At 39.4% G+C, this 20509-nt stretch overlaps 1 protein-coding gene across 2 annotated transcripts in view; it reads left to right on the top strand.

Moving 5' to 3' along the window:
* Nucleotides 1-2038, top strand: part of plpp3 (phospholipid phosphatase 3) — a 44268-nt gene extending 42230 nt beyond the window's left edge. Inside the window, exon 6 of one of the 2 annotated variants that reach the window (XM_015355794.2) lies at nucleotides 55-2038. In XM_015355794.2, coding sequence (XP_015211280.1) covers nucleotides 55-183 — 129 coding nt within the window. In that variant the 3' untranslated portion in view covers nucleotides 184-2038. The remainder of the gene's footprint in view (nucleotides 1-54) is intronic. The other variant, XM_006634999.3, reaches the window with a different exon arrangement.
* Nucleotides 2039-20509: the final 18471 nt, after the last annotated feature.

Raw genomic sequence — 20509 nt, 5'->3', positions numbered from 1 at the left:
GCTGGTACCCACATAGCCTGATCTCAAAGCTCTTTCTTGTTTGTTTTCTTTAAGGTGTTTTATGTGTCGGATCTCTTCAAGCCCAAGATAAAGACCACCACCCCACCACCATCTCCCATTAAAAAAGAACTGCTTCCTTCAGCAGACATAATTGAACGTAACAACCATCACAACATGGTGTGAGCAAGCAGCGGAACAGTTTAAACAATGAAGAACAGACCTGTGACAGGTGAACAGCATCACAATGCTGCTTCTCTTTCTCATCTGACAGTAGAATGTAGGGAAGAGAGACTTTTTTTTTACTTCTTCTGTTTTTACCCACAAGTCAAGCAAAAAGGACTGAAAATGGAGAGTTTTGAGACCATTGCTTCCAGTTCGCATGCAAAGAACTTTCTCTGAGATTGTAGGAGTTACTACAAATATACCGACATGAAGTGTAGCTGTGAAGATATGCAGCTGGTTAAAGTCAGAGTTCACCATTTTGTATTATCTCTGTGGCCTTGGTATTGGACAACAAATTCCTTATGTATAGGAATGTTTTTTTTCTGCAATTTACTAGCAATGATATATTAACAATATAAAATAATTTATAGAACTATATTCAAACTCATTGTCAACTAGTCTAGGAGCAATAATTATTAGAAAGCCTGTTGATATTTTTGTATGACACCAAGGAGATTCTAGCCTTAGAATACAAAGTGAGGGAAGGATCATTCTGATGGATAAGCTTGGCTCATGTCTGTCCCTTACTGGAATCCTCCGGTTACTTCAAGCATAGTAGTGCAGAGTCTGCAGTATGAGCTTATGTTTAACATTTGGTGATTTAATCTTTTGTAAAGGCATCAAGCTTGCTCAAAGTATTCAATATACCAATTCAACTCCATGGGATGTTGCAAAAGTCATTAAAGCATGGAAGGGGTGGGAAAAACAATCTAGATTATCAGATGCCTGTTAAAAACGTATTTTTTATATATTTTTTTGCTTTGAAGGCAATGTGAAATGGATGTTTTATCATCACTGCCTCCCATCACCAGCCGTACTGTAAAAGCATGGCTGTGCCATGCTGAGCTGTGATGGTGGTAGGGTTTTCAGTACCAGGTGGGTGGGTGTTAGGGGGGAGTTGGGGTTAGGGAAATGGGGATCAGTTGTGACCGTCCTTGGGGTTGACTCCCAGGGAGTGCCGGCACATTGGCGTCAGGGCTTCCTGCTGGCTGGGAAGTGTTGACACAGTCGCACGTAAACAGAACTATACATTCCAGGAGTACAGCAGACAAGCCCCCACACGCAGCTTCAGTAATAAGGCCTGGCTGTTCCAATATGCGCAATGAATCATGACGTCTGCCTTCACCTGTGATGCATGGAGCATGTTTCACAACAACATCAAAGCCAAGCCAAGGGTTTAGGATTTATTAAAAATATTTTCTCATATATATATATCTTTCTAGTATATTCTTACTGTAAAGATACATATGTGCTGTGGGTTTTATTCTGAATTTTATTAGCAATCAGTGCATCTTATCATTTGTGAAAAAAGGTTACTAAATGACTAGGGAATGTTAACTGCAAATAAAGCATACAGTATTCTCAATGAACACAATAACATTACAAGAATCTCTGAACTGTTGCACATCCTTTTCATTGTATAGTCCGTCCTATCATTTCAATCATAACAAGCTCTGTTTATTTTTTTATAAATATATAAATAATGTATAGAACACTTAAAGTAACTATGTAAAATATTTTCTGAAACTTTCAGATATTATATCCACTATGAATAAGTGTCATGACCTGTGTTATTTACAAAGTGCTGCTTAAAAAAAGCATTGACCTATTTTGTATGTAGTTAACTAAAATATTGTAGAATTGTAATAGATTTTTTTTAATAAAGGTTAAAAAAGCTACACCTACAATTGTATTAAAATTACTTGTAGTATTTTTGTATTGACTTTTTGTACAAAACAAATATTAGCAAATAAAGTTTGTTTCTGCAAAATGTATTTGGATGTAATACATGTGCTTTTAAATAAAAAAAAAAGTTCAGTATCAACGAATAAGTACTGTAACTGCAATGTATTCACTGAGACAATAGTTTCTTTGACAGAACAAATGTTTCTCCACAGGGAAGAGCACCAAGCAGTGTGAAGTGATTTCATCTAATCTTTCACTTTGTGTTACACTACTCCAATCCTGAAAAGGCCAGAAGGTTTCTGGTTTTATTTCTACCTTAATTACCTAATTGAACTCATTATGTGCTTAATTGGATAAATTGAAGTCTTTCCTTGTTCTTCTTTAAAAGGTGGAGAATTTAAAGAGACCTGTAAAACCTGCTGGGAAACAGCCCTTGGGAACTTGAGTTGGGCTGCCTTACTGTAGACAAGCAATCTCCGTTTTGACTGATCATGATTTTGAACTCGATGCCCAAACATTTAGTAATCCTTAGTGAGTAGTCCCTTCAGTCTCTCAGATCAGCAGCACTATCTTAAACAAGACATGTTTTCAACATGGTTCTGAAATAGCTGATGACCCCACCCTACTATAATTCCAGGATTGCTTTCAGGTGGTGCTGTGATGAGGTAATACTGTAGTGTGTGGGATGGAACTCCACATTCCACTGGTCCAACCAGTATTTAATAAGATTAGTCCTGATGGGAGTAGTGGTAAAAGTGTGCCTTCAGCTTATGCCAGTCACACATTGCCTGCCACTTTCAGTGTGATTCATAATAGTTTAGCCAGCAAGTGTATAATAACTTAGAAAAAGCTCATTAAATATTTAGGATACACTGAAAGCCCCAAAATCAGCAAGTGCAGATTGCTGTCTGTGATGTTTCATTTTTCATTGATAAAAAGGAATTCTTGCTAATTGATTATACATTGAAATACTGTTTATTGGCAGCTGTTTAGAGCGGATTACAGGTCACGTTGATGGAAACTGATCTTTCAGTAGAAGGCTAATTAATATTCTATCATTAAGATGAATATCTAACCACTCATTATGAGAAAGCTGGAAGGGACCCAGCCACCTGGAGCTTGTCCTGGAAGCACAGGGAACAAGGTTGGACTCCACCCTAGATGGGATACCAACCATCACAGGCCAGTCATATACACCAGATAAGCTCAGGGTGGCTTTAGACAATGAAAGAAAACCCATGCGACCACACAGAAGGCTGTAACTCTGCAGCACTAATTGCCATATAACGGATTTTCCTTTGTTAGCTGGTATCATTTTGTTAACATGTTAGAACTGTAGTCTAGAACAGAGATTCTCAATCCTGGATGACCACACACCTGGTGGTTTTTTTTCCAGTTCAGCTTAAATACTTAATTGAAGCCTTAATTGAACATGCAAGGTGTTTGATTTGAACTTTTGTTTCTACTCACGACTGTGATTTTATGTTACTTAATAAATGCAGTAGTTCAAAAACATCATCTAACACCTGAAAAGTAATCAATTCAAATGAATTCCATTATGAAGTCAGTTAAGGATTCAAGGATTATGTAACACAGCTTGACTGGAACGAAAACCAGAAGGTGTGTGTGGGGGTCTCCAGGACCAGAAATTGGAACCGGGCCTCTGGTCTAGCATCCAGAAAGAGTTATACCAGCAGTGAGATTGTGCTTTAAAAAAATAAGAAACTTCAAAGATCCAGCCTTATGACAATTTGCTGTATACATTGATGGGGGTGCATGTGATTTATTTTAGTAATGAAGAAACGACACCAGCACAAACGGTCACGGTTTTTGACAACAATCAACAACAGGTTTTTGTAAACAGTGTCCCTTGCAGTCGTGGAACACATGACCTGTTCAGATGTTATCTGGTTGCTAAAGCACCATCACAGGGAATCTGGACTGTTTCCCTGAGATCTGACAGCTATAGGCCAACACACTGCAGGCCGATTCCTTCAATGATTCAAATTCTCAGCTTTATTGCCTTGATATGTTTACAGTATCTTGGCACTGGAGAGATGAAGCTGAACATTACTTTGCTTTGACAGTGCCCTACGCTTGCCCTTGCTGTTGCAGAAGGGATAGTGAGATTAGTTCCTAATGCTCGCATTGCATGTCAAAAACTTTCCCTGGACAAAAACATTCCTGCCCAGTATAATGCTCCCTGTTTACATCCTCAGTAATATAGTGTTGTATCATTTCCTTAAAATACAATCATATTTCAAACAGGGTACAATGGTCACACAATGGTTAACATTGCTGCCTCATAGCTCTGGTGCCCTGGGTAAAATTCCAGACCTGGAGTGCTATCTGTGTGAAATTTGTATGTTCTGCCTGTGTTTGCCTAGGTTTCCTTAAGGTGCTCCTGTTTCCTCCAACAGTCCAAAGACCTACTGGTAGGTTAACTTCCCCTTGTGTAACTGTGCACGTTTCTGTTTGTGCCGTGTGAAGGACTGGCACCTGTTTATGGTGTGCCCTGCCTTGTGCCCATTGCTTACAAAGATAGGCTCCAGCTCCTCTGTGACCCTGATTTAGATGAAGTAATTAAAAAAATGGATGTATGGACATTTACACATCTCTTTGCACTCTTATCTGAATCTAGATTGCAGAATTGCAAAACTTTTTTTTTTACTCGAAAGCATCTGTACTAATTCACAGGTAGCTTTGCTTCTGCTTCCCTCTACACAGTAAAAGCCAAGTCTCAAAATTATAAGTGATAGATTTCTAGTAGTTACTGTATATTGTGTGGAGGTGAGCAAAGTGTGTTTTAGAGCAACTGGCTTAGGTAACTTATTTATTATCTTTGAGCTTTGAATACAACATTTTGGCTGTGGAGCCTTCTTCAGGTTTGATAAAGAGAGGAAAGTCATTGAATGATATACATGTATGCCCGTACAGGCTTAATTCTCCATCTCTAACAAGATAATTATCTAATTTATCCATCTTTTTGTGTCACTAACCAAAATCCAACCATACATTTTTTGGGAAATAATTTAGTCCATGTATTGCTTGCTCAAAGCCCATATAAGACAATGTTTTACTAGAACTGCTTTTGTGCTAATTAAAATCTGTCCTTTCACCTAGTGTAGTTTTATTTGTTTTCCCGTGTCCCCTGGGAGGGTGCTTGCAGAATATTCCCAGAGAGGATGAAGGAGCCAACCCTTCTTCCTCTCATTATCATTGGACTTCCAACCAAGGCTTCACCTCTTGAAAGGTCTGCATTGCAGAGATAAGAGCAGCACTTTGAGAAGTGTTTTTTCACTTATTCCCAGGCATTTTAACTGGACCACACATACCAAAATACTTTATTACAAAAAGCATCAAATGTTTCTTTTGGACTTCAAAATCTTTCTAAAAATATTTATTTTTAGAAAGTAGACCGTAAGAAGTAGCTTACTTTACATTTGGTGAAAACAATTTTTAGAAAGATAAAAAATGTTTTCACACGGGGTGACATTAGACTGAATCGTGTCAGATTCTCCACAAATTGTTTGTAACTCTCTCATGCTGAATTGTGTTAACATAAACCTACACCATGTTGATAATTACTAAAATGAGTGTGAAAAACACAAAAAGTGGTAAAATACAAGAACATCCGTTTCAAATTTTGTTTTTATTGTTCTGTTCTTGATGTTGCTTTAATGTACAGTACACACAATCTGTCAACCAAGCCTTTAAAATAATGTATTAAAGATTAAACTCACAAACCTAAGGCAGTAAGTTCCAAGGTTCTCTGAAAAAGTGTACATTCAGGTTACTTTTTACCATTTCAGAGTATTCAGTTTCTCTCCATTTTCAATATGTTGCGCGCCCATTGACATCTGTTAAAAAGAGTCTGGTTGGGGAGCTGTGTCAGTTTGCAAGCTGTAAATTAACAAGTAGAGGTTAATTTCATACTGAAATGTAGAAATAAAGATGAAAGCTCAGCACACTGTTTTTTCAAGTTGGTCGCTGCATCAACATGTGTAAGCTGCAAATGAACAAGTAAAGGTTTATTCCATGCTGAAAAGAGAAGAAAAGAAACACAACTGTGGAGCCTTCTTGGGGTGCAACACCCAAATGATACCCAAAGCTGAAATGTTGTTTCTGTTCTTCTCTTTTCTGCATGGAATAAACTTTTACAGTGTTTTTTCTTCTTTCAACTTTTCAGTGTGGAATTAACCTGTATGTGTATGCGTTAATCTTTCAGAGACTTAAATATTTATGCTGTTAAAATATATTGAAAAGCATTAAAAACAGAACTGGTTATATTTGTAGCATTTTATTGCCACTGAGTAATATTTCTTTTACACCTGGAATGGATCAAACGACAAGAGGAGACACAAAAATTACAGGTTAACAGATGCAGCAAGGTCCAAAGGTACAGAGTTTTATTTATGGACACCCCTCTTCACTCCCAATATTAAATATGCACTTTTTCACTCTGTATAAAACAATTATGAAGCCTAGCCATGGGCACCTGTGAAATACCACTTCTATATGAAAATAAACTGTTTGTCTTATAAAATAAGATGGTTGTCTTTAATGAAGTGCAATTTCCATGTCTCCCTTTTGAGTGTGCAAAAGTGTATTGATAAAGCTGCTATTTCCCTTATTTATGTGCAAGTGTTTCTCAGTTGTAAACTGAGATGGTGCTTTTTATTTTCAATGAAAGTACACTAAAAGTGGTATACAGTTGGCAGTAATAGGGATGTTTTTTGAGCACCTCTAATGTAGCTCAATGCCAAGTGGTGGGTGAGATCATTTTCACAGCACTAAGCTGCAAATAACACACAGTCACTGGTTATTGCATTTCAGGTGTGACTTGGGATATTTCATCATTCAAGAATGCAAGTAAAGATTCTGCTAAAATTATTTTGGTGATAAGTTATATACAGTATATGATATGTTTAATGTGTTATAATATGTGATATGATTATATATTTGATATGTTGAAATATTAGTAGAATTATATTCATGAACAAATAGCTTAACCCTTTATAAATAATTAATTTACTATTTTGATGTGGCTTTTTTTAAATAAGTACAGGTGTGATCACAATGAGGTTTTGACTTGAAGAGATCCTGAATGAAAGACACTGTATGTTTGATATAAATGTTCAGAGACCGGAAAATTGAGAGTAATGCAGAAATAGTATAAACCAAACCTTTTTCTAGTGCTGGTCACCAGTTATTGTTTGTGAGAGCCCTGCTGTGAGTTTTAATGGAAAGGTAGAAACTTTGTTTTAAGCTGTGCAACTCTTTTTTATTATCCAGTGCTTAGTGTCACATACAAAAATAATATGAAAACAATGCAGAAAATATTCTCATTGCCCAATACAAACACAAGTTAATTAAAAGTCTGGTTAAAACAATCAAGTTTATGTTTTGTTTAGTGAACAAGGACTTTTGTACATGCACATCTAATTTAGTTCAATCACAGAGTGTGCAAACCATCTTTGGTAAAATCACATTATTTGATTTATCTTTAAGTACTTAATAAAGGTATATTTGAAAAAATAATTCCACTTTGTTCTCTCAACAGAGTACAGACATCTACAGTTATTAAATTAATATATTATCAAGAAGAAATCCAAATGTACGTATAGTTCTGTATTATTGACAGCTACAATTTTCAATACTTTACTTTCTAAATCTTACAAGTGCTTTGCAAAAGTATTCACCCCTTTTGTGACTTTTTCACATTTTATTGTTACAGCATGGAACTGTGAGGTATTTAACTAAGCATGTTTGCCACACATCAACACAAATTACTCTATAATGTCAAAAAGTGAAAAAAATAATCAACACATTGTATTTTAAAAATAAAAAACAGAAAATAATTAAATGCATAAGTATTCACCTCCTTGCCTTGACACACCTAAATTACCTCTGAAGTAACCAACTCTCTTCTCCAAGTCACATAAGCACTTGACTGGAGTCCACCTGTGTGCAGCTGAGGTGTTTCACATGATTTCAGAATAAATATACTTGTGTCTGGGAGCTTCCCCACTTAGTGCATTTCCAAGGAAACACTACACCATGAAGACCAAAGAACATTCCAAGCAGATCTGAGACAAGATTCTTGAAAAATACCAGTCAGGGCAAGGATATAAGAACATTTCCAAGGCATTGAATATACCTCGAAGCACAGAAAAGTCCATCATTAAAAAGGTGAGAAAATATGGAACAACTGTGAATCTGCCCAGAACTGGCTGTCCTCCAAAACTGAGTGTCCAGGCAAGAACAGCCATAGTAAGGGAGGCTACCAAGAAGCCTACAGCAACTCTAAAGGAGTTAGTCCTCCATGAAGATTCTATGGTCCGATGACACCAAAATTGAACTTTATGTTTGGCGCAAACATAGCACAGCACATCACACTGAGAACACCATCCCTACAGTGAAGCATGGTGGTGGCAGCATCATGCTTTGGGGATGCTTCTCTGCGGCAAGGTCTGGAAAACCTATAAGGATAGAAGGAAGAATGGATGTAGCTAAGTACAGAAAAATCCTGGAGGAAAACATGCTGCAATCCGCAAGAGCACTGGGACTTGGAAGATGATTCCTCTTCCAACAGGACAATGACCCGAAACATACAGCAAAAGCCACACTGGAGTGGCTTAAAACCAAAAAGGTTAATGTCCTGGAGTGGTCCAGTCAAAACCCAGATCTCAATCCAATTGAGCATCTGTGGAATGACTTAAAAATTGCTGTTCACAAACGGTCCCCATCCAACTTGATGTAGCTTGAGCCAAAAATGTTTTGTTAAAAAAAGTTAAATACATCATGGTTCCATGCTGTAACACAATACAATGTGAACAAGTCCAAGGGGGGTGAATACTTTTACAAGGCACTGTACATAAAGAGACTTTCTGATAAATGCAAAAGAGAAAAAATGAAAAATAGTACTGTAGAAAATGAGAACTATAAAATGAAGTTCCTTAATCATAAAATAAGGATATGAACATAAAATAAGGATATTTTAAATTCATTTAAAAACTGTATAAAAATAATTCAGAGGACAAGAAAGCTAATGTAAATGTAGTTTACTCCGCAGTGAGTGGTGCTGGAGATAAATTCAGGCTAGATTGAAGCCCAGAGCTAAGGGAGGGTTTGGTCATGCAGTTCATCAAGCTCAGACCCTCTTTTCACTTTCACAGACCTCTTGCAGAAGGAAAGAGGCAGAGCTGGGCACTGCACTTCCTTAAGGGAAATTGTAGACATTCCATGCAGACCGTGCAAAGCAGAGTGGTTCCCTAAGCCTACACAGTTTGCATTTGGGAAGATGTCTTGACAGAGGTAGCAATTAGTGGAAAATTAACAAGAAGAGGAAGTGATATTTCTTTAAGCCTAACACAGATTATACCTTCACTAGGAAACTGCTCACATTCCCAGAGCACTGCTGCAGACACTCAGATAGTTCAGACAGTCTGTCCTTACCCTGTATTGAACAAAGATGTCTTTTTGTTGGCATATTTATACTGTAATATCATTGGATTTCTTTTTGAATGACTGCACGTTTTTTTAAAACCGTTGTGTGCAGGTGTTGAGACATTGTTTGAAAAGCCTTGTGTTTTTGCAAACATCCTTTCATGTTCTTACTGTTGAAATGCTTATACAGTGGTGTGAAAAAGTGTTTGCCCCCTTCCTGATTTCTTATTTTTTTGCATGTTTGTCACACTGAAATGTTTCAGATCGTCAAACAAATTGAAATATTAGACAAAGATAACACAAGTAAACACAAAATGCAGTTTTTAAATGAAGATTTTTATTATTAAGATATTTATTATTTAAAAAAATCCAAACCTACATGGCCCTGTGTGAAAAAGTGATTGCCCCCTAAACCTAATAACTGGTTGGGCCACCCTTAGCAGCAACAACTGCAATCAAGCGTTTGCGATAACTGGCAATGAGTCTTTTACAGCACTGTGGAGGAATGTTGGCCCACTCATCTTTGCAGAATTGTTGTAATTCAGCCACATTGGAGGGTTTTCGGGCCTTAACCGCTTTTTTAAGGTCATGCCACAACATCTCAATCGGATTCAGGTCAGGACTTTGACTAGGCCACTCCCAAGTCTTCATTTTGTTTTTCTTAAGCCATTCAGAGGTGGACTTGCTGGTGTGTTTTGGATCATTATCCTGCTGCAGAACCCAAGTGCGCTTCAGCTTGAGGTCACGAACAGATGGCCGGACATTCTCCTTCAGGATTTTTTGGTAGACAGCAGAATTCATGGTTCCATTTACCACAGCAAGTCTTCCAGGTCCTGAAGCAGCAAAACAGCCCCAGACCATCACACTACCACCACCATATTTTACTGTTGGTATGATGTTCCTTTTCTGAAATGCTGTGTTACTTTTATGCCAGATGTAATGGGACACACGCCTTCGAAAAAGTTCAACTTTTGTCTCATCAGTCCACAGAGTATTTTCCCAAAAGTCTTGGGGATCATCAAGATGTTTTCTGGCCATACTGAGATGAGCCTTTATGTTCTTTTTGCTCAGCAGTGGTTTTCGTCTTGGAACTCTGCCATGCAGGCCATTTTTGCCCAGTCTCTTTCTTATGGTGGAGTCATGAACACTGACCTTAACTGAGGCAAGTGAAGCCTGTAGTTCTTTGGATGTCGTTGTGGGTTTTTTGTGACCTCTTGGATGAGTCGTCGCTGCACTCTTGGGGTAATTTTGGTCGGCCGGCCACTCCTGGGAAGGTTCACCACTGTTCCATGTTTTCGCCATTTGTGGATAATGGCTCTCACTGTGGTTTGCTAGAGTCCCGAAGCTTTAGAAATGGCTTTATAACCTTTTCCAGACTGATAAATCTCAATTATTCTGTTTCTCATTTGTTCCTGAATTTCTTTGGATCACAGCATGATGTCTAGCTTTTGAGGATCTTTTGGTCTACTTCACTTTGTCAGGCAGGTCCTATTTAAGTGATTTCTTGATTGAGAACAGGTGTGGCAGTAATCAGGCCTGGGTGTGGCTAGAGAAATTGAACTCAGCTTTACAAAGATGTGATAAACCACAGTTGATTTATGTTTTAACAGGGGGGGCAATCACTTTTTCACACAGGACCATGTAGGTTTGGATTTTTTTTCCCTTAATAATAAAAACCTTCATTTAAAAACCGCATTTTGTGTTTACTTGTGTTATCTTTGTCTAATATTTCAATTTGTTTGACGATCTGAAACATTTCAGTGTGACAAACATGCAAAAAAATAAGAAATCAGGAAGGGGGCAAACACTTTTTCACACCACTGTACCTTGACAAAACATTTGACCACAAATGGAGCAGGGTAGTGTTTTTGAAACTTGACTTGTGTAATAGTTGAGGACTATACAAAACAAATTATTATTCTGTATTGCACAAGCTAAATCAAGGTGTTTTAGATAAGTGGTAAAACACAATTTAATACTAGAACATCTTTTAAATTGCAAAAATATTGAATTGACCTCCTTTTTCATGTTAAATTTATGACAATTTTTAATACTATTTATACAAGGATTTTGGGGTCTTCAAATCTTATTACAAGGATTGGGCAAATCCCTTCAAATGTAACCGTAGCATAAAATTCTTATTTCACAAAACAAGGTGATTTTCAATCTCAGAACTTAGTATTCAAAACAAAAAATACATCTTTCCACACAAGCACAGGAATTAATTTTTGTACCCCGACATCCTGGCCAAATTTCCCCATCGGCCTTTATCAATCATGGCCTCCTAACAATCCCCCTCTGTGGATTGGCTTCATTACTCTGCTCTCCTCCCCACTGATAGCTGATGTGTGGTGAGCGTTCTGGTGCACTATGGCTGCCGTCGCATCATCCACAAAAGCACCCAAGCAAACAAGTGCAGTCTATTTACAGTGCTCCCAGTACCCCACACAGCAAGTCAGCAAGTCAGCAACCAGCAACCAGCAACCAGCAACCAGCAACCAGCAACCAACTCTTGAGCTGTTGAGCCAGCTTAAATAGCTTGTAAGCCCCTCTCCCTCTGGAGAAAAAACATTTCTCTATTTCAAAGTGGTTTTTCCCCTTTCCATAAATAACCCTTGAGAACTGGGGTTAGATTTGGCCTTTTGAGGCCACCATAGGCTGACTCACCCCAGAAGTACTGACACCAAACAAACAGTGAGTAACATCCATTTTGAGAGCGCTCTCCATTCACCCCACAATACTCACTCATACCTGTGTTTAAGTATTTGAATGTATGTGAAATTAGGTATGTTTATGTACATAAATGTATATGAAATTAAGTAATAGCAGTTACTAGTTAAGCCCTGAGTGTGTGCCCTCAGGAACTTATCTAGCAACCACTCAATGGAAGGTGTATGAATGTTGTATTTTCTGTACCCCGTGACAGACTCCTCTGTCACATATATATAACCACATTTTCAAAATTCTTTGGTACACCCATTAGTGTTGACGAATTCAGTAATGTCAATCATAAGCAATGTTGATGGTATTTCATGTGACAGACACATTTGGAACTTTTCTGGTTCCCTTCTCTCCAACCTCTCTCTTCTTGACTCAGCATTCCTCTATAAACTAGTTACACACATGAAACCCACCACATCTATTTTAGATTCCATTCCCACCACTTTATTTCAGTCCTGTTTCTCTTCTCTCTGTCCCATTGTCCTCAATATTATAAATGAGTCCTTGAACACTGTCGTTATACCAACGGTCCTCAAAACTGCTGCCATTACCCCCATGCCAAAAACGCCTGACATGGCTCTCGACAATTTTAACAATTTTCGCCTCATCTCCGACTTACCCTTTCTTGCAAAAATTCTAGAACACCCTATCACATTTCAGTTACATAACCACCTCATGACAAATAACCTTTTCCATCCCCCCCAATCTGGCTTCCATCAACTTCACAGCACAGAAACGATCTTCTAATAGCTTCTGATTCTGGTTCTCTTTCTATACTCATCTTTTTTGATCTTAGTGCTGCTTTTCACACTGTTGACCTTGACATCTTACTTCCTGGTCTTTAGACTGTGTTTGGAGTTTCTGACACTGCTCTCAAATGGTTCAAGTCTTACCTCACTGTTCGCTGTCACTTTGTCTCTCTTAATGAGTTGTGGTGTCACCAGGGGAAAAGTTTACATAAAATGAGATTAAGTATTCACACCACACTTTTCTCCTTTAATTTCCATGGAGTTTTACTCTGTTTCTCCAGTCCGTTTATCTTCCAACCAAGTCCGTAATCTGTTCTCTCAATCCTTATTCAATCCAAAGTTCAAAAAGTTCAATCCAAGTTCCAAAGTCCGTAAAGTATCACAATTCCGTGCTGTATCCAAGCCACAAACTGTAAATCGTAATCCTTTTTTCCTTTCCTTAATCCGTAATTCTTCAATGCTTTCATAACACCAACCTGATTCCACACCAGTTCACCGTTTCTGGGGCATTTATATTTTGTTTCCTGATGAGACACACCTGTGTCTCGTTATTTTTCGGAATAAGTCCTTTCCATATGCGGGTCGGCTGGTTCTTCTTGGCGGCCATCTTGCTCAGGTCTAAGATCGGTAAGAGGATTGCTACCTGAACGATGACCTTTGAATCGGGTTTTTACCTGTGGATTACTCTTTGCCTTGGATTTCTTGGACTTTGGGGATTGCTTTGAAGTCTTCTTTCCTTTGGATTGGAGTGGACCCTTCGGAGAGCTGGCCTGGAGGCTTCCTCCAGGATGGTGGAAGGGTTTGACTCCTATGACCGGCCTGGGGAGGCTCCCAGGCTGAAATTGACTTTTCCTCTGGATGCATGAGGGAGAACCACCTGGACTGCATGAGTTTGAAGATTATGTTTTGTTTGAGGTTTTGGGCCTTACGTCCAATGATGTGTGGTGTGTGCAAGGGAATAGACCATTGAAGTATATTGATGTTTCTTTGAGAAATAAGATATATAAGAGGGCGTCTGTTAGAATTACGGACAAGAAAAAGGAGAATTTTTTGAGAGACTATGAGGTGTTAGGTTGCTACAATGACATTTTCGTTTGATAGTGCACTTTCTTGGGGATGATGATGAAACGGCTTTCCTCCTACGACATGTCCCTGTCATGGGTCAGCCAGAGAAAATTATGGATAGCCATAATATCTGGACTGGGAAAAGAAAGTATAGAGTGCTACTTCGATCTGACGCACATGGGGCAGGGGGCTTCCATCACCCCTCAGCATCTTTTTCTTTGGGTTCCAGCAGGGGCTATTTATTTTAACAAAATCAGCCCCAGTTCTGTAGGAAATGTTGTGGAAGGACACTTGTTCAAGGGCTGTAAGTGGAGAAACATACAAATGGCAGGGGAATATGACCAAGGCATACTTAGAGTGGACTGAGAGGAGGAGGAGGAGGCCTCTGAGGAAGAGGAAGAGGTGGCTTCAGTTAATGAGGGAGCACAAGAGGTTGAGCTTCAGCAGGAAGCAGGGCACGGCCCAGCTGGTCAGGATATGGACGACAAAAACGCCAGAGTGCCGGAAACGGCAGGAAGCGAGCAGGAACCTGGGAAAGTGATAGCTAAAAGACGAAGGGAAGAAGACGAGGGCCATTCCGGTGTGGAAAAGGAGAAGAAGGTAAGGGAGGAACCAGTGGAAGAGGGCCTGGATGAGGAGTTGCAGGATCAACCAATGCCAGGAATGGAGGTCAAAGCAGAAGAATCAGGCGACCCTTTCGAGGAGGAATCTCCAGCTTCGGCCAGGAGGAGGGAAAAAACTTACCTGATGTCCCAGTCAATTGCCCCAGACATCATTGACACAACGTCTGGGGAAGCTAGTTTGCGCTATCCCTCTATGGGGTGGTGTTCACCTGTGACGGATATTTCAGAGGATTCCAGCTCTGACCAGTCAGATGGCATGGAGAAAGAGACAGGGCTGGAACCACCATGAGTCTCCGTATCTGTACATTCAATGCAAGAGGTCTGAAAGACAGAATAAAGAGGACTGCAGTTTTTGAAACTTTGAGGAAGCACAGGTTTGACTTCCTACAAAAGTCCATTTAGTTGGGGAATATGACATTCACAGGTTCGAGAAGGATTGGGGTAGTTTGAAGTTTGAAGTAGTTTGGTAGTGGAGTGTTGGTGGAGTGCATTCAGCAGGGGTTGGAATTGTTTTCGGGAGCATGGTGGTGGAGGAAACAGAGTATTTGAGGTAAGTCCAGGAAGAGTGATTGTGGTATATAGATTGTGGGCGGGCACCAAAGTCTGTTTGCTATACGTGTACACACCAGCAGAGTGTAGTGTGTGGAAGGGTTCTTTGCTGACTTAGCACCTTGGTGCACTACAAACAGGCAGGTCTTTTGGGGGGGGGGATTTTAACTAAGACATTTTGGCATGGACAACAGGGCAACCGAGATTAATTAGCTGTTGCGTGACTTTGAACTAAAAGATCTTCTCAAACTTTCCCGTTACGTGGCAAAATACTAGGGGTGTGGGGAAAAGATTGGATTATATGTTTGTATCCTCAGGCATTTCAATCCAAAGTGTCACAGTGACTCCGACATGGTTTTTGGACTATGTAATCATTTGGGTGGAAATCAGTGACTCTTGCACGTGTTTTGGAAGAGGGGTCTGGAAATTAAATACAGCTGTTCTGCAGGAACACGATTACATCCAGCTGATCAGAGACAAACTGCAATTATGGGTAGCCCAGAATAGCAGCCGGCCACCTTTAATTGAATGGTGGGAAGGTGTGAAACAACAGCTTAAAAGCATCTCTCAGCAGTACTGCACTCTGAGAGCACGTAGAAAGAACATGGAGGTGTGGCGGTTACAGAAGGAACTACCAAAGATCTATGAGCAAGGGAATTGTGGCCTGGTCTTTGATGTTCAAAGAGCTCAAGAGCTGAAGGTCCAGCTGAACGAGATTCACATTAGAAAGGCAAGAGACTTTTTGTTTTGTTTGGGTGACCATGTAACGGAGCAATCGGAGGATGTGTCAGGCCAGTTCTTTAGGTCAGTTAGGGCGAAACAAGTAAAGAGAAACTTAGAAGGTATTAGAGTGAGCTCTGATAGGGTGGTTTGGTCATCAGAAGGAATGGTAGAAGCTGCCTTGAGTTATTTTGGGGCATCCTTTCAAGAAGAGAGTAAAAACATAGAGCCAATGGAAGAAATAGCTAGATTGGTGGTAAATAGATCAGAGGCACAGGAGATGGAGAGACTGGATTCAGGATTTGAGCTGCTGGAAGTGGAGGAGGCCATGTGCAGCCTGGGGAAAGGCAAGGTCCCGGGCATTGATGGACTGCCCGTAGAATTTTACTTGACCTTTTGGGACCTACTCGGACCAGTTTTGGTAGAGGTGTTTGAGAAAATTTTAAAAGGCCAAGGGTTGAGTGAATCCATGAGGCAGAGGGTCCTGGGCCTACTCTATAAAAAAGGCGACTCCTTAGATTTTGGTAACTGGAGGCCAATCCAACTTCTCTGTGTAGATTACAAGATCCTTGCTAAAGTATTGTGTAGCCGACTACGGAAGGTTTTGCCAAGATTGATACACCCTAATCAGTCATGTGGGGTGGCGGGTAGATCTATTTCTTGGAACTTAAAACATATAAGACACTCAACTGCCTGGGCAGAGGACAGAAATATGCCTTTGCTTGTAGTAAGTCTGGATCAAGAAAAGGCTTTTGATAAGGATCATCACACTTTTTTGTGGTTGGTACTGCAAAGGTTTGGCCTGAGTCCTAGGTTTGTTAATTGGTTAAAGTTACTTTATGTCAACGTTGGTTTTAGGGTGTGTATCAATGGGCACCCGGGTGGAAAGGTTCAGATAGGAAGTGGGGTAAGACAGGGATGCCCTTTGTCAACCTTCCTGTATATTCTGTATGTGGAGCTTTTGCTTATCATGATTAGATCTAATAGTAAGGTAGACGGTCTGTGTGTGCCAGGAAGTGGAGGTAGGCAAGTTAAGCTTGCTGAATATGCAGATGATGTAACTTTGTTACTGAGTTCAGAGTTTCGTCTGTGGTATGCCATGGAAACTATGGACAAGTTTGGCCGGGCGACAAGCTATAAGGTAAATAGGGACAAAAGCGTAATAAAGATCTTTGGAAAGTGGAGAAACAAAGCCGAGGTGTCAGAGACCCTGAGGGCAGAACTTGGGCCAATAAAGATACTAGGAGTAGAATTTGGATCTGGGGTGCTAGGGCTACACAACTGGGAAACACAGCTGAACTGGGTTAGCCGAAAGCTAGGCATGTGGAGAAACAGACGTTTATCATATATTGGGAAGGTAGAAGTGATCAAAATGGATATACTTCCTATGCTTGTTTTTTTGGTAAATGTTTTTCCTGTGCCCACATGCTATCATAAAAAGTTGACAAGGTTGGTGTTTCAATTCATCTGGTGTGGAAAGTATGAGTATGCGAAAAGGGTGGATATGTATAAAGGATGTCATCAAGGTGGGAGTGATGTACTGGATCTACCTTTAAAGTTAAATGCCATATTTGTTGCGGGTGTGTGAAACTGTGCAAAAGGACATACAACATGAGTACCAGTATTTCGCAAGGCTTTGGTTCTCCTGGTCAGTGTGTCCTTTGTATAAGTGGACAAATACCACGCCCAAAGCAGTAAGGACACCGTGGTTTTATAAACAAGCAACAATCTGGTTGACAAAGTATTCGAATGGGAAGCTGGATGAGGAGTGTGTGCGGCATAGAGCCTTGTATGAAAGACTGAGAGAGGTGTGCATGCAAAAAGAATACCCAGGTATAATGGTCCCGGAATATCGCTGGAGGTTTCTGCACTATAAAGGATTATCTAATAGGATGAAAGACCTGAATTGGTTGTGTGGGTGGGGGAGGCTCTCGGTGTGGGAAGTTATGCATAAACATAAGCTGACGAAGTCGTCTGTGTGCCCGAGGGCTGAATGTGGTACGGTAGAGTCGATTGCGCATGTGTTCTGGGGCTGTAGGGTGGCACAGTTAGTCCAGGAGAAACATAGAGTCTTATTTTCCAGGTTATGGCCGAGTTTTCAGCTAACAGAGGCTGTGGTTTTATGGGGCTGGAAAATGATTAAAGGCGATGAAAGGATCAATTTTCTGTTGTGGTTCATTGTGTGTTTAATCAAACTGATTTTATGAGACAGTAGGAACCACTTGGTGAAGTATGGATGTGAGAGGGGAGTGCAAAGGATCAGTGGGCGTGTAAGGTATGAATTACGCAGGCAGCAGAGATATGAGTACAACAAATGGGGCTACCATGCTGCTAAGGAACATTGGAAAACCCTTTTTGATTTAGGATAAGGATGGACTGTGTTCTTTAAAGTGATTGATTTTGTTGTTTCTTGTTATTTTTGTATATTAATAAAAAAAATAAAAAAATATTGAGCAGGTCATTCCTGAAATACCTGTCCTGAATGACCCTTCACCTGGTCATCTTACAGAGTATAAGTCTGAAATTGGTCTTGTCAAGTCTGGTGTTCCTCAAGGCTCAATACTGGGCCCCTTGCTCTTCAGCATTTACATGTTTCCACTTGGTCAGCTTTTAAGATCACATGGCCTCAGCTATCATTTCACTTATGATACTCAAATATACATCCATACCAAACCTGACACTGATGTGACTGTTTCTATTCTATCTAATTGCATCTCTGACATAAAAACTTGGACAACTTAAAATTTCCTTCATCTTAACTGTGACAAGACTGAAGTCATGCCTATTGGCACCCCTCATCAACTTCGTAAAGCCAATCCTATAACCCTATCTGTAGATGGTTCTGTACTTGAGCTTCAATCTAAATTGAAAAACCTTGGGATGATATTCGATTCTGGCTTAACATCCGACCCACATGTGCAGCATATTGTCAAAACATCTTTTTTTTCACCTCAGAAATACTGCTAGACTACGCCATATGCTATAGCTAACTGTGGCCAAAAAGCTGATCAACACATTTGTGTTCTCTCGAGTTGACTACTGTAATGCTTTACTCGCTGGGGTATCTAAATCTACTTTGAACAAACTGCAGTATGTCCAGAATTCAGCAGCCAGAATCCTGACCAGGTCTAGTGCAAGTGATCACATTACTCCTATCCTGGAGTCCTTGCACTGGCTTCCTGTCAAATTCCGTGTGGACTTTAAACTCCTCATGCTCACCTATGAGGCTCTGCACGGCTTGGCACCTCAGTACCTGTCAAAACTATTATCGCCCTACTCCCTACCTATCAACCTTTGCTCTTCTAATTCTGGTCTCCTAACTGTCCTCCAAGCCTGTCTATTATTGTATGGGCGTCAGGGCCTTCTCCTGTTATGCCCCCAAGCTTTGGAACTTTCTGCACAAGGACATCATTGAGTCATCTTCTCTAAACTTATTCAAATGCAGACTCTAAACCTTCTTTGGAAGAGCCTTTACTTAACTTGTTCCATTCTTCACCCCTCTTCTTTTCTTAGTACAGGTTGGAAATAATTCAACCGAAATTCCAAAATCTGAATTTTTTAATGCTGACATGACACTCCACAAATAGAAAATTCCACAAAAAACTTACTGAACTTTCCAGCTCACAGTGAAGTCATCGATGACGTACCCTCTCCATCAAGTTTCTCAGACCTGATGTAGTTGTAATGTCTGGGGCTGCATTTATCTTCACGTTTGTAAGCAGTGATCACCATGTTTTGTTTTGTTTTTTTGTACAGTAAGTACAAAATGTTATTTTTACGTGAGATTTGAATTTCACCTCCATGTATGAGTGTAACTTGACTAGCGTCATTACCTGTAATTTAAAAATAAAATGCTGACTTTTTTCAGTTTTCATTTTATTTACCTGTAATCATATTCAATGCTTTGTTTTTGTACCTTACATAAAACTTAATACCTGTACAGTAAAAAATAAAATATAAATGATGTACGTGTGCTGTAACCTTTTAATCAAAACATGACATCGTAGATGGAGACTGATATCTTACCTTCCTTATTACGTTAAAAAAATTATTAAAAATTTATATAAAACTACATTCAGGGTATATGTATAAGCTATATTATGAAATGTAAATGGGTATCGTGTTTAGACTTAGGTCCCATCCCCAAGCTGTCCCATTTTATAGATGCAAATATAAAAATATTCAGAAATCCCAAAAATCCGAAATCCGCAACACTTTCGGTCCTGGGAATTTCAGATAAGGGATTCTCAACCTGTACCACCATCCACGGTCTCCTCTGTATATTGTAATTGTGTTTTATCTTGTGTATTCTTTTTATTTATTGTTGTTGTCATTCTGTAAAGCGCTTTGAGAAGCCACCTTTAAAGGTGCTATATAAAATAAAGTTTATTATTATTATTATTAGGATTTGTATCCTATTTATAAATCATTACTGCCACTTACAATAAACGTTTTTTTTAAATGACATGACACATTAAAAATAAAATGTATGTGTATGTTTATTTTATTTTTAATACAATTAATTCTACCTTTTTGAGACAAATTAACAAATAGTGATATTGGAAATATATTGGAAATTTCAGATTCTTACAATTCTAGATATTAAAATGGAACTTGGAACAAAGTTTCTAAATCTTTAAAGGTGTTGTCAAAATCACCCAGCTGACAATGACACAGGAACACACAGGCATAACTGGAAGTTACAAGGAAGTGCATTTCAGACTG

The sequence above is a fragment of the Lepisosteus oculatus genome, chromosome 9 (assembly GCF_040954835.1).
Source record: "Lepisosteus oculatus isolate fLepOcu1 chromosome 9, fLepOcu1.hap2, whole genome shotgun sequence".
NCBI lineage: Eukaryota > Metazoa > Chordata > Actinopteri > Semionotiformes > Lepisosteidae > Lepisosteus > Lepisosteus oculatus.
The sequence above is the reverse complement of the archived record's forward strand: the minus strand, read 5'-3'. Positions and strand labels throughout refer to the sequence as shown.